The 25439-nt window shown below is 52.9% G+C and overlaps 1 protein-coding gene across 1 annotated transcript in view; it reads left to right on the forward strand.

Annotated features, from left to right (window-relative positions):
• The window catches only part of ATP2B2 (ATPase plasma membrane Ca2+ transporting 2), a 117698-nt gene that overhangs the window by 21001 nt on the left and 71258 nt on the right, over positions 1–25439 (forward strand). Inside the window, exons 2-4 of the mRNA XM_052649317.1 lie at positions 11582–11779; positions 17345–17602; positions 18620–18745. Coding sequence (XP_052505277.1) covers positions 11582–11779; positions 17345–17602; positions 18620–18745 — 582 coding nt within the window. The remainder of the gene's footprint in view (positions 1–11581; positions 11780–17344; positions 17603–18619; positions 18746–25439) is intronic.

The raw sequence follows: 25439 nt of genomic DNA on the forward strand, positions 1-25439 counted from the left end.
ACTCAACTCCAGGTAGCCCTTGCTAATAAATCACAGTTGACTTGCAAGATGAAATTAATTTGTGGCTCCTGTCCGAGAGGCGGCAAGGATAGCCCTCAGATTTGACTATTCTCTGAAAGCCCAATTAGAAGAGGGAAAGGGGTAATGAGGGAGCAGTGAGGCCTGAAAGTTAAGGTCAGATATCAGCCACCCGAGGTCTAGGTAAGAATCATGACATTTTCCCTCTGTAAGAAAGACTTTGAAGGCTTACAGAGTTTAAACACTTAAACTCTCGAAGAGGTTTTTGTTTTTAAGGAACTTTGTTTTGTTTTTTTGTATTTAGTTATTTTTAATTGATTGATGATTGCATTACAAAATTGGTTTGATTTCTTCCACATATCAATTATAAATTAACCATAGGTGTCCCCTATGTCCCCTCCCCCTTGAACATCCCTCCCACGCCACTAGGCTGTTACAGTGCCCCGGTTTGAGTTCCCTGAGTCACACAGCAGATTTCCGTTGACGATCTATTTTGCATATGGTAGCGTGTATGCTTCCACGGTACTCTCTCCATTCCTCTCACCCTCCCCTTCCTCTTCCCCACCCTTGTCCATAAACCTGTTCTCTATGTCTGTATCTCCACTGCTGCCCTGCAAATAGGCTCATCAGTACTATCTTTCTAGATTCCACATACATGCATTAGTATACGATATTTGTCTTCCTCTTTCTGACCTAGCTCAGCCTGCATAATAGGCTCTGGCTTTACCTACCTCACTAGAATTGACTCCGGTGCATTCCTTTTATGGCTGAGTGGTGTTGCCTTGTATACGTGTGCCATAGTTCCTTCATCCGTCCATCTGTCGATGGGCATCTAGGTTGCTTCCGTGTCCTAGCTGCTGTAACTAGAACTGCAGCAAATGATGGGTCTTCTTCAGTTTGGGCTTCCTCACAGTGTATGCCTAGAAGTGGGATTGCTGGGTTGAATGGTGGTTTCGCAAAGAGTCAGACACGGCTGGGCGACTGAACAGCAACATTTTCTTGTTGTTCCTAGTTTTTTAAAGAATCTCCATGCTGTCTTCCATAGTGGTTATATCGATTTACATCCCCACCATCAGTGCAGGAGGGTTCCCTTTTCTCCACTTCCTCTCCAGAACTTGTTGTTTGTGGATTTTTTGATGATGACCATTCTGACCAGTGTGACGTGATATCTCACTGTAGTTTGATTTGCATTTCTCTAATAATGAGCGATATTGAGCATCTTTTCATGTGTTTATTAGCCATCTGTATTAAAGGAACTCTTTTTTTAAGCAAAATCACCCAGCTATTGGGCTTCCCAGGTGGCGCTAGTGGTAAAGAACCCACCTGCTAATGCAGGGGACTTAAGAGACATGGGTTCGATCCCTGGGTTGGGAAGATCTCCTGAACGGGGGCATGGCAACCCACTCCAGTAGTCTTACCTGAAGAATCCCATGGACAGAGGAGCTTAGCAGGCTGTAGTCCTTGGGTCACAGAGTTGGATATGATTGAAACAACTTAGCACGCATGCACACACCCAGCTATTATTATTCATTTGTCCCAAGTAGTGAAAATGCATCCATTCTTATGAAGAATAATATTCTGAAGGTACAGTTTGACAACTTTCCTGAGAAGCCTGACTAGTCTCAACTGACTTCAGTTTTATTGTTTGGTAAATGTCCTAAGGAACATACTTTTCTCCTACTGTGGACTCTGTAGCCTGCCAGCCTTTCATGCCACGCCTGTTTCATGAGCACCTACTATGTGTTGGGCTCTATCCGAGGTAACAGGACAGCCTTCACCATGGAGCTCCCAGCAATTTAGGCAAGAGCCAGCCTCAGAGCCAGCTATGGTCTCACCAGTGACCAGCCCTGGGGACCCTTCCTCTTTCACAGCCAGCTTAACAGCTAGAAAAAGAGTGTGTTCTGTCATCTTGCAAGAAAGCATTGCAGTCAGCCCACCAGCATGCCTGGTCCTGACCTGGCCGGAGCAGGGGCATGGCTGGTCAGCAGAGCAACTGCCCCTTCTCCCCCAGACGAGGGTGGACTCACCCCCCAGCAGCACGGGCACAGCAGGGCTGGCCGAGGACCTGGCCGCCCTCAAACATCACAGGAATGAGGTTCGCAAAAGCAGACACAAGTGACTTCTCCCAGGCTTAGGGTTAGCACAACTGCAGAAAGGCTTGCTGAAGGAAGCACACGCTCCCGAAACAACACACTCCTAAATAAGAACACACTTCAGAGAGATCATGGCGCATGTCTGGAGAGAAACTTCACTGGGTTTTGCCAGGAATCAGTAAATGGTGTGACGATCACCACGGCTGCTCCAGTTGGAGTCACTGAGTGTGTATTCACAGCTGTCCCCTTGCTCTCAGTATTAGCTTGAGCCTTGGTCAGCCCAGCATGGGCTTTCCTAGTAGCTCAGACGGTAAAGAATCTGCCTGCAATGCGGGAGACCCAGGTTCAATCCCTGGGTCAGAAAGGTCCTCTGGAGAAGGGAATGGCAACCCACTCCAGTATTCTTGCCTGGAGAATCCCATGGACAGAGGAGCCTGATGGGCCACAATCCATGGGATCACAAAGTCAGACACAACCGAGCAACTAACACTTGGTCAGTCCAGAATCTTTATCCAGCTCGAGGCTGCACCCGGCACCACACCAGTCCCCTGAGCAAAGGGACAAGAAGTACCCGGCCCCTGAAACAACAGTGACGCTGACCCTTCTTCTGTTGCACGGGCAATGACAGAGGTGGCCTTTGTCAAGTTACTGGAGAGACACACAGAACACGTAAAGTATAAAAGAATGCCCGACAGTGTGTGGGGAGGCAACAACATCAGTGATAGGTTCCTGGTGCAAACGCTCAGCCTGTCCTGAAAGAGCCTGTGTCACAGAGCGACAGGGGCGTGGGGTCTTGGCGTCTCGAGACTGGGGTTCTAGTCCTGCTTGTGCCTCTGATGGCTGCATGCCCTCAGTCAGGTCTCTCCAGCTCCCTCCTCCACGCGGTGTCACAAGGCTATCAGCTTCTGCAGCTGAAGTCCTTTAACCCGTACACACGTGTGTGTGTGTGTGTATGTGTGTGTTCAGTCGTGTCTGACTGTAGGCCAGAACTGTAGCCCGCCAGGCTCCTCTGTCCGTGGAATTTTCCAGGCAAGAATACTGGAGTGGGCTGCCATTTCCTACCCCAGAGGATCTTCCCGACCCAGGGACCAGGCCCATGTCTCCGGTGCCTCCGGCATTGGCAGGCAGGTTCTTTACCACTGTGCCACCAGTGCCTACTCTATGCCAAGTACTGTGGGCCAGGCATTGCCTTAGCTAGCCCTCTCCTCAGGTCTCTGGCGGCCTGCGGGATCTCCCTATTTTATAGCCCAAGTGGCCCAGAGAAGGTGAGTGACTTGTCCCAGGTCACACAGCTACGGAAAGTGGAACAGCTGGAGTTATTAGTCACTGGAGGCCGTGACCACACAACCCAGTGCCCAGAGGATCAAAATGAACAAGTGCATGTCTCACCCGCTGCAGGAAGAGCTTGAGTCCATGTGTGGCAAGAGCATTGCACGGTTAGATGTCCAAGTGAGTGTAGAAAAGCCCAGGAGGGTGGGAGTGCCGTTCCTGCTAGTGTGTGACTGGTGCTTGCTGAGAGGCCGGTGCGGGCGGGTGGCCGGCCACCGTTCAGTGGGCGAAGGACCAACAAGCAAGTGAAGGAAGGAGTCAGGCCACACACGCTAGTTCAGGACGGGACTCGGGCCTGCTTCCCTGGGGTGCTTTCCCGCTCTGCCGCTTCCTAGCTGTGTGTGAGACGGGATGATAATAGTGTCCCCTTCAAGGGGCCATGCTGGGGATTAAGTGAGTCTGTACACGTGAACGCCGTTAGCCTAGAACCTGGCGTGGAGTAAGCAGCAAGTGTTGCCTGCGAGAGTGGCGAGGACCAGTGGTTTAGCCAGAGGGTTTCGTGTCTGTGTTGTTATTTAGCATTAGAGCTGCTGCTCTGTGCTGTTTGCTCTCTGCTGGTACCAAGTGTGGGTCCAGCCTGGGGCCCGCCCTCCCCCCTCCCCCCTCCCCCCTCCCCCCTTTCCCCCGCTCCCCCCCCACCTCCTCCCGCCTCTGTCTTTCCTCCTCCACAGGCACATGGTGAGTGGTTCCTGCCTGCCAGCCACAACCAAGGACACAAAATGAAATGACGCAGATCTTGCCTTTCAGGAGCTCAAAATTAAGTAATCCCAGGAGTCAGTTGAAATATCACTTAATAACTTCCGTAAGGGGGGGAGGGGGGAGGGTGATGAGGGAGGTAAGCTGCATGGAAGGGCCATTGGATGAGAGTAAGGCCAGCCAGGGGCGGCTTCCTGAGGAAGGTGCTGTGACCCGTCCCGGGAGGGTGAGACCGGAAAGGCAGCCAGGCATGCAGACGGCCAGGCTGAGGGAGCGCAGGCACGCTGGAGGCAGCAAGACGAGATGAGAGGCTTGCCGTCAAAGTGGCCTCCTCGGTGGGCTGCCCTGTAGCTGTCCTGCCCCCTCACACAGGGCAGGCTCGCCCCCTCCGACAGTGGGCAGCACCTCCGCTGGGTGCGGGCCACAAGCTCACCCGGCAGGCTTAGAAGGCCCCTCACGGAAGCTTAATGGCTTTATGAATGAATGACACAAATACGGGAGAAGTGGATCTTAGAATTTCTGAGCAACAAGGGCCCTCAGAGGACTAGTCCAAGCTCCTCGGTCGAGAGGAAGGAGGGGCCCAGCGGGGTCACAGGGCCCGTGAGTGATTAGAGGAAGATCAAGAGGGGACGCCAGGCCCCAGCCTCACACACTCACTCCTCACGACCTGTTTTTGTGTGTGTATTCATTGCTCAGTCGGGTCCGACTCGTTACGACTCCGTTCACTGTAGCCCGCCTGGCTCCTCTGTCCATGGGGATTCTCCAGGCAAGGATACTGGAGTGGGTTGCCACGCCCTCCTGCAGGGGATCTTCCCAACCCAGGGACCAAACCCAAGTCTCCCGCTTCACAGGTGGATTCTTTGCCATCTGAGCCACCAGGGAAAGTTTTTAGTTTGGGTTCCCTGAAAACAGAGTGTGAGCCAAGGCGGGGGTGCAGGTGGTCTGTTTGGGAGTCATCTCGGGAGTGAGAGAGCAAGAGAAGAAAGCAGGGAAGAGAGGAATGCCACTGGGGGTGTGCTGGTGACTGGTTACGCTGCAGGGGACCAGGGTACAGCCCGCTTGACCTTGGCAGGGAGCATGTGGGAAGCATCTGAGAATTGTCCCTCCAAGGGTACAGGGCCGGAGCGTCTATCCTGACTCCCAGCTCCCGCTGGGTGTGGTCAGGGATAATTCTCGGCACTTCTGGGCCCCCTGCTCAGTGGCACCTGATGAACCCCCAGCTGCAGGAAGAGCCCTGAAGCTGAAGACAGATTTGGAGGACACGTGATGGGTGTGGCCAGCGTGCTCCAGAGCTGCCCGCCACGGCTGCAGTGTGGAGTCGTGGAGGACCGCAGGGCTGGGGCACAAAAACTCTTGCCACAGTTCCTTATGAGATAATCATAGTGCCAGCAACGGCTTTCATTCATCGAGGTGTTTCCCTGCACCAAGGGCAATGCTGCGTCCATTATGTTCATCGCCTGAGGACACAGGGACCGGTTATCCCCTTGGAGGATTCCCAGGGGACTCAGGGGCAAAGACTCTGCCTGCCGTGCAGGAGACGCAGGTTTGATCCCTTGATCAGAAAGATTCCCTGGAGGAGGGAATGGCAACTTACTCCAGTATTCTTGCCTGGAGAATGCTGTGGACAGAGGAGCCCAGCGGGCCACAGTCCATAGGGTTGCAAAGGTCAGACACAGCTGAAGTGACTTAGCACTCAATGACACTATTAATGGGGCCTCCCTGATAGCTGAGTTGGTAAAGAATCCGCCTGCAATGCAGGAGACCCCAGTTCAATTCCTGGGTCAGGAAGGTCCACTGGAGAAGGGTTAGGCTACCCACTCCAGTATTCTTGGGCTTCCCTTGTGGCTCAGCTGGTAAAGAATCTGCCCACAATGTGGGAGACCTGGGTTCGATCCCTGGGTTGGGAAGATCCCCCGGAGAAGGGAAAGGCTACCCACTCTAGTATTCTTGGGCTTCCCTTGTGGCTCAGCTGGTAAAGAATCTGCCCACAATGTGGGAGACCTGGGTTCGATCCCTGGGTTGGGAAGATCCCCCGGAGAAGGGAAAGGCTACCCACTCCAGTATTCTGGCCTAGAGAATTCCTTTGATTGTATAGTTCATGGGGTTGCACAGTCAGACATGACTTAGCAACTTTCACTTTCACACTATTAATGATTAAAATAATAAAAATGAAAGGGATGTTCAGTGAGCTATGAGAACATTCAAAAACAAGTTCAATCTGAAGGGGACAGAGAGACGGGTTTAGCCAAGTTCAATGTGAATGAGAGGGAAGAGCAGTCCAAGCAGGAGGAACAGCATGTGCAAAGGCCCTGAAGCAGGAGGGCATCTGTACTGAAGCTGTGCTAGAGAGGCTGGTGGCGCTGGAGCGTATTGGCAGGGTGGAGGAACAAGACGTAAGGAGAAATCAGGGGTCACACTGTCCAGGGCCTTCCAGACCTTGGCAAGGAGAGTAGATGTCTCTCTGTGCAACGGATGCCCCTGGAGCATCTTCAACAAGGGCCTGACATTCACACAGTGCACTTCATGCTTTTGAAACATCCCTCTGACCACTAGGTGGAGAAGGGGCTGAAGGCGGCTAACTGAAGTCCTCTTGGACTGATGTGCAGGCGGTGAAGGGGGGTGGTCGGATCTGAGTTAAGTATTCCTTTGAGTGGAGGGACATGCAGGTAGTAAGTGATGAAACCAAGTTTTTAACCCAGGAATATTTGTCTCCAAGTTCATATCTGAAAGGAGGGCCATTTCCTCTCCAGGGGATCTTCCTGGCCCAGGGATCAAACTGTGTCTCCTGCTTTGCAGGCATATTCTTTACCACTAGCACCGCCTGGGAAGCCCCTTATATCAAAAGGTTACATGGAAATAAGTGTACATTTTCTTATAGTACAAACTGATTTCCCCCTTTAAACCAAACTTTGAATCTTTCAAATAAAACATGAATACATTTTCCTGGGTTAAAATAAAAATATTTTAGTCCAAGTTAGAGTCCCGACCACTGCAACCAATCAGATTGCCCTTTTCCTCCCCAGAGGTTCCACCATCATGGGTTTGGAGCAGATCCTTACAGAACCTTTGCTACATATTTACATATATATGTACCTATAGGAAATATAAATTAAGGCTTTATTGAGTTTTCTGTTTCGCATCAATGGAATCAAACTGTATGCATTGCTCTGCAACTTGCCTTTTTCACTCAGTTTGTGCTATATTCGTGCATATAAATGGATCGTGTTTTCTAATTGTTGCATAATATTTAATGGGCTGGATGCACCACAGTGGATTTAGCCCACTCACTTTCCAAAGACGGAAATGCATTTTTCTATAAATGTTATAGCTTTTGAAGGGCTCGTGGTTGTTGTTTTTCTTTCCTTTCAAAATGTAAGACTTTTATTTATGCTAATGGAGGTACCCACACTGCAGTGACAACACAAACATTTAACAAGTCCAAGCCTGGTGACTAAATTTTCCCATTTTCTTCAGGTGCCTGGGATCCCTGGGAGTTAGCTCTTGTCTGTTGCCAAGCCTGTGTTTATAGCTCAAGGCTGTCTCCAGAACAGGGGAAATGGTGGAGTTAGTGACTTTTAGCTGCTGGGCCCTGAAATAGGCACCCTGGCATGATACAGAAATAGTACACCCGTGGATCCTCAAAGACCTAGGTTCCAATCCCAGCTGTAGCTGTGTGACCCTGAGCAAGTCACTTGAGCTCTCTGAGCCTCAGTTTTCCCATCCACAAAATGGAATTTGTAATCCTTGTCTTATAGACCGGCCAGAGGTGAATGCAAGCTCCATGTGTTAAGTGATGACCCCTGGAGAGCACAGATGTGCGCACTTAGCCCTCTGTCTGCAGCCCCAGCGTACTGGAGGGAATGGGGTGATGGTGTGGGGGGCCAGACGAGTTCGTCCTGTATCTCTAAAGGGGTCACTCTAGGTCACAGACAATGAAAAGACGTGAATACTCTGTCACTGCTCTCAATGCCATGCGAGGTCACATTTGAGCTCAGAGGTTTTCTGCCCGGAACCTGGGCACCTACAGCGTGCCAGGTGCTTCTCATATAGTTGTGTGCCTTTCATTTGCACCCCAGCAGGCAGAAACAGCGAGTCTCCCCTCTGCCCCAATTTACAGATGAAGAGACTGAGGTTCTGAGAGGGAGTGTCACTTGCCCAAGTGGCAGGTTGAGGCTAGAATTTGGTCCCTCTGCTTCTGGAAGCTTCCCTGAGGCTGCAGGCAGCCGCTCAGCAGAGCGCCCCGTCCTGGACCAACAGGAATGTTGCACCTCTCATGATGACATCGCGGATGTCTGTGTTCAACCATCAAGACCCCTTCACAGAAGGAGAGAAAAGCGGCTTTTTTGGCCTCCTTTTTTCCAAAAGGATGAGATAAAGGCTACTCAGAGGTCACCAAAGGACAGTTTGAATCAAATCTCTTAAACGATGCTGATGGAGAGAGAATGTGAAATGTCCATAATTTTGTGTGTACATTAAGGCTCAGTTTTTTTTTTTAAGCTAATGAGCAAGATGAGAACCTTTTGGTGAAAAGGGCCTGAGCCAGGAGTCAGGAGTCCAACCCCAGCTTTGCAGCTGAATCACTGTATCTGAGCCAAGATACTTCCCCATCCCTGGGCCTCACTTTTCCACCTGTCAAATGGGAGAGTGAGACTGGCTGACCAGAGGACTTGTCCTGCTCCAGCAATGGGGGAACCTGGGGCAGGGGACGGGGAGGGCGGGGTGCTTCTGGGATAGGGTTGCCAGATTTAACAAAGAGAAGTATAGGATATTCAGTGAAATTTGAATTCCAGATAAAAAATAATTTTTATTAGCTTGTCCCCAATATTATAGGAGACATAACTTAAAAGTTATTTGCTGTTTATCTGAAATTCAAATTTAACTGGTCATCCTATGTTTTGTCTGGCAACCCTATTCAGCACCTTCACCTCTACTGGACCCCTCAATTCTTTGATGCAGATAATTGATATCTTCACAGCTACTGGATGAACTCCTGGCCACCCACCTTCCCACCAGATCCTCACCACCCAATCCCAACCTTCCCACCAACACCCACTTTCCTGTTCACATAGAAATTCTAGAGCCGCGAGCTAAGAGGTTTCATGGGTCTAGGAATTCATACAGCAGAGATAGGGGTGGAGATGCAGCTGAACTTGGGGACTTAAATCAGTGGAGAGATGTACGTCCATGTGTATCACAAAGGCTGGAGGGACACGGTGTCTGCGGGTGCTCACAAGCGGCTGATCTCATCGTGAGCCACGCCTACATGTGCGCCCACAAACTAGCAGCACTGCGTCCATGTGTAACCAAGAACCTGGCCAGGGCAAAGGCCCAGAGCCTGGGGGAGAAGCCAGTGTGTGTCCAGCACAGCTGGACAGAGATGCACTTTGGGGGCAAAGCTTCCTCAGGTAGCCAATGACACAAGCGGCCGTTCCAGCAAATCATTCCTGTTCGGCGAAAGAGCCCACGTTCTGCACTCAGCCCTCTTCTTGTACATAGTTAAATAGAATACAAACTCTGACTCCAGCTGAAGACTTGAGCCACAGGCTGGGGCATTTTTTAATTTTTTTACCATGAGGGCACACTTCCCTCATCTATACTGTTCACAGAGAGCTTTCACACCCCTTCCTCTGTGGAGTACAGCTTACCACAGCCTCGGGCTTATTTTGCTCCCATTTTATTGATGAGAACACTGAGTTTCCAGGGGATGAAACAACCAGCCCAAGTTCATCCGCAAACCTGACTCCTCACCCAGTGCTCTGTCCTCTGCCTTTTGTACAAAGAGAAACTCAGGTTCGAAAATCTATGGTTCCACACAGTGTCTGCTATCAACCGCTGGGCATTTGGGTCTCTGAATTTGCACAGCCTTCCTGTCTTTGTCCAGTGGATATTTGACACAGTATTTTAATTTTTAATATACTAAATGGTGAGATGCCCTTTAATCTAAATTGAATCTCCAACACCATTCATCTCTCACACCAGCCTGGTAGTTTTGCTCCCAAAATAGGCACTGTTCATTTTCAGCCTGAGGGTGAGGAGACTTCAGATTTCTGCTCCTGGGAAGGGCATGATCGGTGGCCTGGACCAGGTGGACTCTCCTACCTGTGGGTCTCCATAACAGCTGTCTTTGGATATAACGTGCCACAGCCGCCAGTCCCCCACCTCCAGCCGAGTCCATCCTTCATGCCGTATGTGAGGAAACTGAGGTCCAGAGAGAAGCGCCTTGTCTGCAGTCACGTGGCCCTTCCACTGTGCCTATCCTCTCCTTGACCAGCCTCCTCTCCGTCTTACTGAAAACCCATCTCTTCAGTCTTACTCCTCCAGGAGGTCGTGATTAATGACCCCACTGTCTTAACTGAACAATAATGACCCAATATCCTCACCTGGGGGCTTCCCCGGGGGCTCAGTGGTGAAGAACCCACCTGTAGTGCAGGAGATACAGTTTCGATCTCTGGATCGGGAAGGTCCCCTAGAGAAGAAAATGGCAAACCACTCCAGTATACATGCCTGGAGAATCCCATGGACAGAGGAGCCTGGCAGGCTACAGTCCATGGGGTCGCAAAAGAGTTGGAGGTGCCTGACAGACTAATGCTTTTCACTGTGAACACATAGCCACTCCAGCGCGGGAGGCTGGGGGCAACATTTCCATGTGCTTAGAACAGGGCCAGCCTGGGTCCTCGGGTCCCCAGAGTGTGCCACGGCCACAGCTGGGTCTCATGAGGGCCTCCATCTCCCCATCTGTGAAAGGAGCATAACCCAGCTCAAGCTCCCCTCCTCCCACTGCACAGGCGGGACGGTGGATCTCCAGCGCTACCTGTACTGATAGGCAAGGCCAGTGGGGTGGGGGGAGGTCTCCTTGGGAACGGGACACCCTCAGGCTCTTCTGCAGTCTCAGCGAGTCTGGCTCTTGGAGGCAGTGGGTGGGCGTCTTACCATGAACATCAGAAGAGGCTCAGCACCCAGAGCCCCATTTCGGAGGCCTGTCCATCTCCTGTACCCCTGAACCACAGACTAGGATCCCAGGACCACCAAGCTCCTATATTCCTGAGCAAGGGGCTCTTCCCTTCGCAGGACTCCCCCAGCACCCGCACGGGGCAGACGTGCAGAGAAACACGGGTTGAATGAATAACTGGATGAATGAAGACTATTGGAGTCCTAGGTCCTGTGAAGTGATAGCTTGTCTATGATAGTAGATATTGGACCCTGGGGCCCCTGCAACTGGAACAGCAGAATGCCCCAGTCCTCCAACTCCAGCACGCTAGTGATGCCGTTCAGGAGATCTGGGTGGAAGCTACCACTGGGTGCAGGCTCCTGGTGGGTTCCTGCTGGTTTCCTGCCTTGTTTTTGCCTCTCTCCCCCTGCCACGCGGCCGCCCCCCTCCGAGTGATTCCTGGGCACGTGTGTCTCCCCAGGACCCCCAGGCCAACCTCTCTGCACTCTGTCTGTAGGTTTGCCAGGCACAGCTCCAGACCTGGAGAAGAGAAAGCAGATTTTTGGGCAAAACTTTATACCTCCAAAGAAGCCAAAAACCTTCCTGCAGCTCGTGTGGGAGGCCCTGCAGGACGTGACGCTGATCATTCTGGAAATCGCCGCCATCATCTCCCTGGGGCTCTCCTTCTACCACCCGCCCGGCGAGAACAATGAAGGTAAGACGGCGCCTGGGACCTCCCGCTCCTGGCCTGCCACACGCGTGCACGGCCGCACTTCGGGGCACCTGGGGGCTCAAGGCCACATGTTCCCTCCAGGCTGGGAAACTGAGGCCCAAGGGTCAGTGCGTGGCTGAGGTGGACCCGGGACTGAGAGCGCCTGTCCCCCCTTCTCCCATGTGGGAAATGCAGAGGTCGGATGAACCACAGTCACGTTAGAGTGAGCGTTTGTCGAGCACTAAGTGTGCCGAGCTCCAGGCCAAGATACCGTCTTCCTAACAACCCCATGACGTAGGGGCCATGATTATGCCCATTTTAAAGATGTGCCTTGGGCACAGGGAAGTGCATTAACTTGCTCCAGGTCACACAGCTAAGAAAGAGCCCCCAGATTTTGCAGTGGGGCTTGTTAAAAACACCACTGCCCAGACCACACTCTTGTTGTTCAGTCGCTCAGTCGTGCCCCATTCCTTGCCACCCCATGGACTGCAGCACGGCAGGCTTCCCTGTCCTTCACCATCCCCCAGAGCTTGCTCAAACTCATGTCCATTGAGTCAGTGATGCCATCCAACCATCTCATCCTCTGTTGTCCCCTTCTCCTCCTGCCTTCAATCTTTCCCACCATCAGGGTCTTTTCCAATGAGTCAGCTCTTCACATTAGGTGGTTAAAGTATTGGAGCTTCAGCTTCAGTCCTTCCAGTGAATCTTCAGGGTTGATTTCCTTTAGGATTGACTGGTTTCATCGCTTTACTATCCAAGGGACTCTCAAGAGTCTTCTCCATCAATTCTTTGGCGCTCAGCCTTTCTTTATAGCCGCTCTCTGGTTATGTTGAATGGAGTCCAAGGGAGAGTGACCCCAAGCTTCTATCTAGCTGCTTTCTGTGGGCTCCTCACTCTCACAGCTGAGGACAGACCCTCCGAATCGCCCACCTATGAGCTGCATCCATGCTCGATCAGACACGGTGTCAGTCTCGGGCCACTTGCCCTCTGGGTGCTCTAGCTTCTGAGTGATCCCGTTTCAACTCTGACACTGGGCTCCTAGAGGCCCCCAACTGTGAGAAAACCCGTGATGACGTCAGAGCCATGTGCTCCTGGTATTCTAGAACAGGGATCGCAAACTTCAGACCATGGCCACATCCTGTTTTTGTATGGCCCTTAAGCAAGTCACTTTCCTTCTGTGAATCTCAGTTTCCCCATGTGCTAAACAGGGTAACAGACCTCACCTGGAGGGGTTATAACAAGGAGGTGGTGGAGGGGCGCATGGACAGCCTGGCACACAGAGGGCGCCCAGAGGTGCTGGACCTGCTGCCACTGTCGGGGGGCCACCCTGGGCTTCCTTCCCTGCAAGTGTGAGGTGGGGATCTCACACTTGGTGCCTTGCGGAAGGAGGCCTCTCAGTCGCGATCCTGTGCTTGGTTCAGGGCCAGCACACCCTGGTGGGGCTGATGCTGAGCACGCTTTGCCGCGTGACGAGTCTTGGGCTTGAGAGGACATCCTGAAATATGCCCTGGGTTCTGAATGGGGCCATTGCTTGGTGGGTGGAGGAAGCACTGCCCCACTCACCCGGGGAGGGTTCTGGAGTAAACCCACTTTCCCAGTCAGGACTCGGGGGCCCTAGTGGAAAACCTCATAAATAAGTGAGGAGGTTGGGATTAATATTTACACACTGATAGACATCAAAACAGATAACCAACAAGGACCTAGTGTACAGCGCAGGGAACACCGCTCAGTATTTTGTAATAACACATAAGGAAGCAGAACCTGAAAAAGAATAGATATGTACGTGAACCACGATGCTATACACCCGAAACTAACATGACATTGTCAATCAACTAAACTTCTATTTTAAGAAAAGAAAACTTCAGCCTCCATTCTTCCTTTCATTCCAAATACTGAGCACCTGCCAAGGGCTAGACTTCACCAACTCCATGCAGCTTCCCTTATCACGTCGAAGTTTTTTTAAGCCTGAATCCCTCTACACATCTATGCGTAAACAGAAAGATAGGCAGACTGATAAGTATATACACATAAACTATGGGCTATGTAGGATTACAGAAGATATATTGTTTTGCTGTTAGATTTTTATAATCTGATTTGGGATTAGTAGAAAAGTATAAATACTTTGTTATTATTATTAGGCATCTTAATGTGCTTCATAAATAGATCATCCTTCTAGGTTCACTGCTTCAGGCAAGCAAATAAAAAGTGAAAACCAAATATAAGAAATAATCTCTATGGGCTTCATTTGCCCAAATGAGGAGGTTCAGACCACCCTGAGGTTCCTCGTACAGCTGCTACCCCACTCCCTCCCACGCCAAAATTTCCTGAGAAACTGGATAACCAAGTCTATCTGGTCAGCTACCTCGAATTTTTTTTAAACCTAATATTACTAGTTGCAGCCATGAAATTAAAAGATGCTTATGCCTTGGAAGGAAAGTTATGACCAACCTAGATAGCATATTCAAAAGCAGAGACATTACTTAGCCAACTAAGGTCCGTCTAGTCAAGGCTATGGTTTTTCCAGTGGTCAGGTATGGATGTGAAAGTTGGACTGTAAAGAAAGCTGAGCACCAAAGAATTGATGCTTTTGAACTGTGGTGCTGGAGAAGACTCTTGAGAGTCCCTTGGACTTCAAGGAGATCCAACCAGTCCATCCTAAAGGAGATCAGTCCTGGGTTTTCTTTGGAAGGAATGATGGTAAAGCTGAAACTCCAATACTTTGGCCACCTCATACGAAGAGTTGACTCATTGGAGAAGACTCTGATGCTGGGAAGGATTAGGGGCAGGAGGAGAAGAGGACGACGGAGGATGAGATGGCTGGATGGCATCACTGACTCAATGGACATGAGTTTGAGTGAACTCCAGGAGTTGGTGTTGGACAGGGAGGCCTGGCGTGCTGCAATTCATGGGGTCGCAGAGAGTTGGACACGACTGAGCAACTGAACTGAACTGAACTGAATATTACTAGTTGATTCCTTTTTTCTGCATCACCTCTTTCCAAAGAGGATTTAAAGCAAATAAGTTTGCTCCCTTGACTGAGATATAAATTTGACTTTGAATTGCCTGGCAACCGAAGCAGAAAGTGAATTTGCATAGCTCAAGTTGTCAGTTAGGAGGAAAGGTAGTTCTTTGAGAGGCTCGCACACCCCCTGACAATGATCTGTGGGATGAACTCACCCACAGGACCTGACGTGCGAGCGTGCTGTGTTGCTTCAGTCATGCCCGACACTTTGGGGCCCCATGGACTGTGGCCCACCCGGCTCCTCTGTCCATGGGATTCTCCAGGCAAGAGTCCTGGAGTGGGTTGATGTATCCTCCTCCAGGGGATCATCCCCATCCAGGGGATCGAACTGGCGTCTCCTACATCTCCTGAATTGGCAGGTGGATTCTTTACCACGTGCCTCCTGGGAAGCCCAGGCCATTATGAGAGATGCGTCATGGGCAGCATTCTTTGCAGAACTTTTGTAGGAAGTAGAGAAGAAGATGGCACACCGCTTCTTGCCTAAGCCTCGGACAAAGCTAAGGGCGCAACACAGAAGCATAATAAGGAGCGTAATTCCTACTATTTTTAGAGCCACCTCTAGTTGGAAGCTTTTAGGGTAAAAGTTCATTTGATACTCACTTGACCCTCACAACAGCCCTGTGGGCAGGTACTCTGATTACCCAGGAAAGCGGGGCCCCGAGATGCTAAATGACTTGCCAGGGCAGACTCCGGGAGCCGGCAGAACCGTGACTCAGACCAAGGCGTTCTGGCCTCCGAGCCCGCGCGCCTGTCCGTCGGCTGCCTTTCCGCAGAAAGGGACCAGGTTGAGTCAGTGCCGCCCGGATAAGTGACCTCAGGTGACCCCGTGTAGTGCAAGCTTAGGACTCAGCGGGCAGCGGGGAGAGAGGGCACAGTGGGCACACGGATCAGGCTCCCAGAGTGGTGCCCCACAGCCCTGCTCTCAGATGCCTGGCCTCACCTCCATCCTAGCGAGGTGGGGGCCAAGGCCCAGAGAAGGGAAGGACTTGCCTAAGGCCACACAGCTTGGAGGCAGGAGGGCTGGGTTTGGAACGCCAAGCTTCTGGTTCTTTCTACCGCCCTTCACTTCTTCCAGCTGAGACACCAGCTCAGGCCACAGTGGGTTGATAAGGGCAGCTGAACATATCCTTTTCCTGCAGAACGGAGTTCTTGAACTTTGTGACTTACTCCTCCCTGACACCCAGGCCCCAGCCTGCGCTCTGAACCTTCCATGGTGCCTGGACCACCCCCCACCATGGCAGACGTAGGCTGCATCAGTTACGTATAAAATGATGCTGCGTGCTAAGTTGCTCAGTGTCCAACTCTGTGCAACCCTACGAACTGTAGCCCCCCGCCCCCAAGGCTCCTCTGTCCATGGGATTCTCCAGGCAGGAACACTGGAGTGGGTTGCCATGCCCTTCTCCAGGGGATCTTCCCAACCCAGGGATCAAGCCCGCATCTCTTATGTCTCCTGCATTAGCAGGCAGGTTCCTGACCACTAGTGCCCCCTGGGAAGCCTAAAACGGTGCTGGGGACGGACTAACACTAGGCTGCCTTGCAGTACCCAGGGCCCCTCCCTGTCTGCTCTCTTGGCTCAGAGACCTCTAGACGCTTGTTGGAGGTCACAAAGCACTTCCATGGCAGGGCTAGGATAGGCATAACCCTGCTCCCAGCTCCCTGCCCGTGACAGCTCCCTTAGTGCCAGAGAGCCAGCAGGGTGACCAGCACCCAGTAGCTGCTCAGGAAATGTTTGTCACTTGACCAGTTTTGAGAATCCTTATTTGATGCCGGGCCCTGGTAACCACCTCAGAAGTAGTTTCTCCAGTTTACTGATGAACAATTAGAGGGAAGGCCAAGTGGGTTCCCCAAAGTCACACAGACAGTGAGCAGACACACCTTAGAAAACCCTGGGTCTGAGGAGGGCAGTTGCAGTTTCCCCAGATCCTGTGGTCACAATCTCCAGATCCTGTCCCTGCCCCAGTCCAAAGGAGCCCAGAGGTGACCTCAGCAGGGCCCACCCACACCCCTCTTTCTTCCCCTTCCTCTTCTCTTTCTCCTGATTGCCCCAGAGCAGCAGGAGTTGTTCTCAGGGTCTGGTGGCTCCGAGTGGTGAAAGAAACCCACACCTCTACTTTCTTGCCCTTGTAGGTACCATGTAGTCATCAGACTGTAGGTCACACAAGTGGCTCAGGGTATCAGTATCCTCGCTGTGTATTGGAGTCTCAGATCCAGTAAGACCCTCCTGTGTGCCGAGCGCTGCCCAGAGCTTTTACCTTCCTCCCCTGGAGCCTGGCCTCAGTGACTCCCGCTTTGCAGACGAGCACACCACAGCTCAGGGAGGGCAGGGACTTACCCAGGACCAGAGAGGGGCAGCAGTAGGGTTAGACCCAGCTTGTTGGAGAGCAGGTCCCGCCCCAGCCTAGAGGCCTCACAGTTGCTGGAAGAATGGAAGGAAAGGATGCCAGCAAAACTGCCTTTTAGACCCTAAAGCACCTGCACTGTAGATTACCATGAGGCCCCTTCTGCCTGGCTGACCCACCCTGCCTGCTTCCTTCTGCTCTGTGCAGGATGTGCGACGGCCCAGGGCGGGGCAGAGGATGAAGGGGAGGCAGAGGCGGGCTGGATCGAGGGGGCCGCCATCCTCCTGTCGGTCATCTGCGTGGTCCTGGTCACGGCCTTCAATGACTGGAGCAAAGAGAAACAGTTCCGGGGCCTGCAGAGCCGCATCGAGCAGGAGCAGAAGTTCACTGTGGTCCGGGCTGGCCAGGTGGTCCAGATCCCTGTGGCTGAGATCGTGGTTGGGGACATCGCCCAGGTCAAATATGGTAAGTGACCCCACTGCTGAGCTTGATGCTAGGACTGCAGTCCAGGCAGGGGTGGGAATGGGCCAGGCAGACCCAGAGAAGCGGGCCCAGGGCAGAGGGTGGATTCCTGAAGGCTGACCCCAAGCTAAGATATTTTCTGAGCTTCTTGGAGAGGTGGAAGGCTCATTTCTGGAGGAGGCAAGATTCCAGAATGTATTTAAACCAAAAAATGGCAAATCCATGACACATGTACCACCACTCTCCAAACCTCTACCCTTAGCAGACATTACTAATTGATCTGAGCCCAAAGCTGAGTCATCATCAGATGACTTCTCAACCCAGCACTCCAAGGACCACTAACACTCAGAGTGGGTTGATGAAGTGAAATCCCTTTCCCTTCTCTGATTTGGCTGTTGATGGTTGGTGGTTGTGCTAGAGAAGGCGTTCTAGGAAGTGGACATGAATGGGCAAACATTCCAGGCCCATGATGCTGCCACGGAGAAAGTGAGCAGGCTGGTGCCAAAGGGGATTTAGCTGAGATATGTCCTAGGTAAGTAGAGGTAAGAGAAGGGGGAAAGATTGGAGGACCCCTTCTCACCAGCTGTATTATCCTCCGATAATATTCTTGTCTTGAGGTCTATTCAGCCTAGTCAAGACAGGTTAGTCCCTTCCCAAAGAATTTCCCCAAACCATAGTTGAGGCCAGAGAAGAAAGAGTCATTGAGAAAACTGGGCCCCAAATCCATGCCATGCCAAGAGAAGCGCTTTAGAAACTGAAGGACATGCTCACTCGAGCTCAGATAGAGGCAGGACCCAACCTCAGCGCTCCAGGCCCCCTGCCCTTCACCCGGGCCCCAGGCTTCAGCGGCCCATCAGCCTGTGCTGGACGCCACCTTGGTTCCTGCACTGGAACCAAGTAACCCCAGGCAGCCTGTTCCAGAAGGCGACTCCTCCTTGCAGTCATGCTTGAAGGGGATATTCCAGCCTCTCCAGACCCTGAGACCCTGCTGACGGCCCCCCTTGCCCTTCCTCCCACCAGGTGACCTCCTCCCTGCCGACGGCCTCTTCATCCAGGGCAACGACCTCAAGATCGATGAGAGCTCCCTGACGGGGGAGTCTGACCAGGTGCGCAAGTCGGTGGACAAGGACCCCATGCTGCTATCAGGTGAGCTGCGGGCCGCAGGGCTTGCTCCCGCCGCCGCTCCCTGCCCCGTGCCCGGGGTGCCCGCGTCCCCTCCATGAGGCTGGAGGCTCTCAGAGCCTTTGGTCTTGGGCTCCAAATCTCTGGCCACTCGGCCCCAGTCAAGAACTCTCTCCTTTTCCCCAGCAGACAGACATTAAGTCTACTGTGTACTCAGTACTTCTCCAGGCCCTGGGGTGAGCCCAGTGAATAAAACTGACGATGAATTCCTGCCCTCCCCGCCAAACATGGAACTTACCTTCTAGCTAATTGGTTTTCTGAAAGTTGAACATGAACGTCTATTCCCATTAGGGACAGAAAGAATCAGTCTGGTGACTGTTGTTTTAGAGGCATGCTATGCGCCAGGCACTGGTCTGGGGGCTGGGACCTAAGACAGATGAGGCCCCAGGCTTGAGGAGCTTGTGGTATCGTGAGGAGTCAGACAATGTGAAAATTCCAGAGAGTAATAGATATACTCTTGAAAGTCCCTTGGACAGCAAGGATATCCAACCAGTCAATCCTAAAGGAAATCAACCCTGAATATTCATTGGAAGGACTGATGCTGAAGCTGAAGCTCCAATACTTTGGCCACCTGATGCAAAGAGTCAACTCACTGGAAAAGACCCTGATGCTGGGAAAGATTGAGGGCAGAAGAAGGAGATGACAGAGGATGAGATGGTTGGATGGCATCACCAACTCAACGACATCAATTTGAGCAAACTCCGGGAGACAGTGAAGGATAGGGAAGCCTGGCGTGCTGCAGTACGTGGGGTAGCAAAGAGGCAGACACGACTGATCAGCTGAATAACAGCAACGATAGATACTTGGTGAAAATGAAGCAGGACCATGGAGTGCAGCTGGTTGGGGAGGTCGAGCTGTAAGCTGAGGTGCGAATGATGACACAGAGCTGGTCTTGCAACTTTCCAGAGGATGAGTGTACCAGCAGCAGGAATAGCAAGTGCAAAGGCCCTGAGCAAGACGGAGGGGTCAGATGCCAGGCAAGTGTGAGGGCCCTGAGCAAGACGGAGGGGTCAGATGCCAGGCCCGGTGTGCCGTGCTCAGGAGTTCATAAATGTTCTGAGTGTGATGAGTACTCTGTGGAATCAGCAGTAAGCTGATCCCATTTACATTTTTAAGATCTTGGTCTGACTCCTGCAGTGGGGGTGGCAAGAGAGGAGGGGTGACCCTGCAGAGATGAGGCACCAATCAGGTGAAATACCTTCTCCGAACAGGACACCAAAAAGGCATTCCTGTCCATCAGTGTTCAGCAAACATCGTCTGAGAAGCTGCTCTGGGCCAGGCTGAGCAGTGGGATACCTCCCCCCAGACCCCACGATGATCCAGACTCACCCCCCGCCCTTGGAAGCCTCCAACCAGGGTCAGCAGGAGCAGGGGGCAGAGAGTAGACTTGTAAGCAGCTAAGTCCATAGAAGAGGAGTGAGGAAGGGGTGAGGAAACCAAGGGGACAGAACCATCTAGAAGAGGTAGAATTGAGCGGGGTTTTGAAGAGTCAGTAGGAGCCCACCAAGCAGAGTTGTGGAGAAAGGGTCCTCCTAGTGGAGGCACAGCGGTCTAGAGGGGGGTGGGATTTCCTAGAAATACTACAAAGAGGAAGAGGAGCGTGTCTACAGGGTATGATGGTGAAAAGAACTGAGAATCGGGTGTGGGGCATTTATTTATCAAGAACTTATTCAATTATTCATTTATTGAGCACCTACTGTGTGCCACTGGTTCATGGAACAAGCACGGTGCCTGCCCTCCTGAAGCTTGGAATCTGGTAAAAGAGACTGACAGGAAAGGGACAAAGAAGCAGATAGGTACCACAGTTTCGGATAGGGATAAGTCAGGTGAAGACATTACATCACTGTAGTGAGAAGGAGACCCTGAGGAAGGGGATGGGAATCTTAGTGGGCCAAGGAAAAGCACGTGTGAAGAGGTTGCATGTGAGCTGAAGGCAGAGCAGTGAGAGAAGGAGAGTTCCAGAAAGAGGAACAGTAAGTGCAAAGGGCCGGGGTCTGACCGCGTGACCACGGAAAGCCATAAATGCCCTCTGGGAACTCAGAACCACGTGGGGGCTCAGGAAACGGCCATCGCCCCGTGGCCTTGGTTCTGACCGCTGAGCTGAAGTGATTGTCAGAGAGGCGGGCACCCTTGAGAGAAGTGACGCGGTGGGTTATGAGGCTCAGTGCAAGTCGAGGGAAGGTGCTGGGCCTGAGTGGATGGGAGATGAAGGTTCCAGACAGTTTGGAGGAGAGGAGAGGTGGTTCCCTGGTAGGAGGCTGGGGAGAGAAAATGTTCAGGATCACTGACCCGAACGAAGCATCACCGTGCAGCCGTGAGGGTGGGCACAGACGTGGAGACCCTGGGAAAGAGCAATAGGGTAGAGCTGGACGGGAAGTCGGCTGGCCAGCCCAAGTAGGGTCAGCCACTCTAGTCTCAACCTATCCACCTGGAGGGAAGTCAAGACAAATGGAGGAGACCCTGGGCCTCTGGGTGTCAGGAAGCAGGAGCCAGGGTCCCCTGTGATGTCTTCTGTGGGCAGGACAGAGAAGGATGTGCCGAGGCCAGGAGATCTCGGTCGGTTTGTGCTGGCGCTTGCGTTGCTGGCGATGTGGTGGGAGGTTTCTAGCAGGCTTCCCTGGAGCTCTGACCTGTTGCAGTACGGAAAGTATGCCCATCAAGTTTGCAGAGCCCACGCACCCAGGGAGGGTCAGGACTCATAAAAGGTGGCCAGCGTGCGGGGCGAACTAGACTCAAGAAAATGCAGTGGACTCTGAGCTGCAGCTGGCACCCTGAAATGTGAGGGGGAGGGAGGGCGGCCACTCAGCCCAAGCTCCGGGGGGAGAGACGGTGAGAGAGGGGCGTAGTCAGCCCGATGGAAAGCAAGCTGATTGGAGAAAGAATGTTGTGACAGTCAGAACCATTCTAGGAACAAAAGCGGCTACCTGTGTGGTAGTGAGTTCCCCATCACTGATTGTATATAAGTAGGGCCTGGACAGACCGGGGGTGGGGTGGTTGTAGAGGAGGCCGGAGCACTGAGCAGACACTGCCGTCAATGCTCCTCCCTGTGGTGAGAGTCAGATTCAGCACACCCGTCCTCACCCGCACCTCTGCTACAGACCCGCCTTGCTTCCTTTCCTCTGCCCTGCCTCTACTGAGGCCGTTCGCTCCTCCCAGGTGGCCCTTTTCCTTCCTCATTGCGCATTTAACTCCTGCCCATCTGCTCAGCGCCACCTCCTCCACGAAGTCTTCCCAGACCACCCTTTGGCCTGCACCCCAGCACTGCCTGGGACCCTTGTGTTGGCCTGTGACATCGCATAACACTCGGCCATTCAGGTCATGCTGTCGTGCTGATTGAGTTTTGTGCTGCACAGAGCATCTCAGATAGTGAGACTATCCACAGACCTGCCACCCAAACACATCTAACAGGTCTCACTTTTATGGGCCCTTCCATGCTTGGCCAGTCCAAGTGGGTGGGAGCCCAGGCCTGAGGCTGCAGGAGGGCAGCCCAGCTCCATCCTGGGCCCTGCACCCCTCAGGGTTCAGGCAGTGTCTGCAAGAGAGAGAAGGGAGGCTGCACTGCATAGTAGAAAGAGCAGAGTTCGGCTAGGCTGAGCTAGATCTGGGCTCTGGAGTGAACTCGCTGTGTGTCCCTGGGCACGTCCCTTCGCTTCTCTGAGCCTCGGTTTACCTGTGAGGACAATAGCGATGTCCTGGTGTGTGATGTTGGTGAGGCGCCTACCTAGCATGGTGCAGCCAGAGGGATGCCCACGGTGGGCTGGGTCCCTTCCCTGCTTCTCCCAAGGAGCCTGGACTTGGGAGTGACATAGGCCTGGGTTCAAATCCTGACTCTGCCCTTCATTGGCTGGGAGGCCCTGGACAAGCTTCTTTCTGAGTCTGTGTTCCCTCACTTGTAAAATGGGAGGACAGCGCCAGCTTATATGTCCTGTTCCCACCTCTTCCTTCATCTTGACTGTGTCACCGTTCCCCCTCTCTGGGCTGGCCCTATCTCTCCATCATGTAACCCCTCCCCACCTACAACCTGCATGAGCCTGCCTTCTCCAGGGAGTCCCCCTGGATTGCTGTCTTCCCCAATGCTCTCAACTCTGCATAACTGTCATTTGGACCCTCTGTTTTGGGGGGAGGGGGAACATGACTAGACTCCTCATACCCTTCCCCTGTGCTAGAGGCTTTGCTGGGCCTTCTGGTCAGATGACCCTCAGAAAATACAGAGAGACCAGCCTGGGGGCACCTGCAGGGTCCTCATGGTAGTTGAGAAACCACCCCCACCCCCCACACACACACATCGCATCGAGCACAGTGGCTTAGCCTGCTGCTGCTGCTGCTGAGTCGCTTCAGTCGTGTCCGACTCTGTGCGACCTCACAGACGGCAGCCCACCAGGCTCCCCCATCCCTGGGATTCTCCAGGCAAGAACACTGGAGTGGGTTGCCATCTCCTTCTCCAGTGCATGAAAGTGAAAAGTGAAAGGAGTCGCTCAGTCGTGTCCGACTCTCTGCAACCCCATGGACTGCAGCCCACCAGGCTCCTCTGTCCACAGGACTCTCCAGGCAAGAACACTGGAGTGGGTTGCCATTTCCTCCTCCCGGCTCAGCCTAGAGGAAGGCAAATAATGCTCGGTTCTGGGTCCAATGGCCCAGCCTGTGACCCTGGCCAGGTTGCTTCGTCTCTGAGCCTCCACGTCCATGTCTGTGTAGTCACTGCCCCCCCCACATCTGCCTACCCCACAGGGCTGTTTTGGGGACCACATGCCTACACCAATGGGACTATCCTTTGTGAATGGTGTGCTTATGAGACGCTGTGTGATGTGGATCAAACACAGAGGCAGAACCCCCCAGTTCCTGCTCTGCATCAGCTCCCGCTATGACCTCGGCCCCTTGGGCCCTCAGTCTTCCTGTCTGACAAATGGGGGCAGACCAGCCTTCAGAAAAATTCAGCTGTCTCTCTAGCACTCAGGGCACAAAGGAAATCCTAAAGCCCCGAGCACAGACAGGAGGACGCAGGCCCATGTCTGCAGTGTCTTCAACCTGGGCAGAGGAGACAAGCAGGAATCTCAGGGTGATCCTCTGTCCACGGGGCCGGGGGTTGGGGGGGTGGGCAACAAACCCAGTGTCACCTTCTCCCCCTGCTGCCTCCCACATGCCACAAATGTGGCTGTGATGTCCACTCTGCAAGGGGACCCAGAGGTTCAGACACTTCACGTACAATTGGTTAAGATGTTGGGGAAAGATTTCAATTCTTTAAAAGTCTGTGTGGGTCAGACAGCATGCGAATGGGCTCTGGAGTGCAGGGGCCCATGAACTCAGCCTATTTTTTTTCTAGTTTTTCATTTTAAAATCATTTCAAACTTTCAGAAAAGTTGCAGGAGTAGCACAATGAGCGCCCGCATGCCCTCCCTCTGGTAAAACCGCTGCGGCCGTCGCGCTGCCCTCGCTCTCGGGGGCCGTACGCCCTCCCTTGTCAGGGCCCCTTCCTCCTTCAGGTGTGTCTCCCGAGGAAAAGCTGTTTTCATGAGTAACCACAGCACAGCCGTCAACTCAGAAAGCACACCCGACATACCATCCATCATGTGTACCGCCAGTCCCCACAGCGTCCCCCAGGCTGGGACCCGGTGCAGATGCCCTGCGGCATTTAGACGTCCTGCTTCTCAGACTCCCTTAACACCGAGCAGATCTGCAGCCTTTCCTGGAAAGCCAGTGGTTTTTAGCCCTTCTGGATCATGAACCCCCATGATCGCCCCATGAAAGCAGTGATCCCACCTGTTAGAAATAAATGCCCAGACTTGCCACTTTGCAGCCTAGCTTCCCACGTGGCGCTAGAGGTAAAGAACCCGTCTGCCAATGCAAGAGACGCAGGTTCGATCTCTGGGTCGGGAAGATCCCCTTTAGGAGGAAATGGCAACCCGCTCCAGTATCCTTCCCAGGAAAATTCCACGGACAGAGGGGTCTGGTGGGCTACAGTCCACAGGGTTGCAAAGAGTCAGACACGACTAAAACAATGAAGCACGCACGCACACACAGGAGACCTGCAGACCCCTGGAGAGCCCTATTCTGGTCTCCATTTGCAGCAGGGGAGAGGTGAGCGCCCTCAAGCACGGAGGGACCCTCAGAGCATGGGGCCAGAGCCAAACACCACCCTCCAGCCTCGCAGCTCCCCTGCAGCCCCCACTCAAGAGCTTGCCTCCGGGGACCCTGTGACCATTACCCAGCAACGTGGTCCATTGGAAGCATCTTACACTGAATTCCAGGGATGGTTCAGCAGGTGAAGAATCTGCCTGTAATGCAGGAGCCGTGGGTTCGATCCCTGGGAGGAGGGCATGGCAACCCACTGCAGTATTCTTGCCTGGAAAATCCCATGGACAGAAGAGCCTGGGGGCTACAGTCCATGGGGTCACAAAGAGTCAGATAGGACTGATGAAAACACCCACACACACACACGCACACACACACACACACACACGCACACACACACACACACACACAGTGAATTCCACAGGGAAACCAAAGACTGGGCAGGGACCAGCACACTGTCCTCAGAAGCCGTGGGGCCCACCCCCAGCAGACCACCACCCCCCTCCTCCCTTACCCTTGGAACCAGAGCCCAAACAGCACGAGGTAACCAGGACCTCGACAACCCTCTGGGGCCCACTGCCCACCCTGC

This window comes from Budorcas taxicolor, chromosome 1, assembly GCF_023091745.1.
Source record: "Budorcas taxicolor isolate Tak-1 chromosome 1, Takin1.1, whole genome shotgun sequence".
Lineage (NCBI taxonomy): Eukaryota > Metazoa > Chordata > Mammalia > Artiodactyla > Bovidae > Budorcas > Budorcas taxicolor.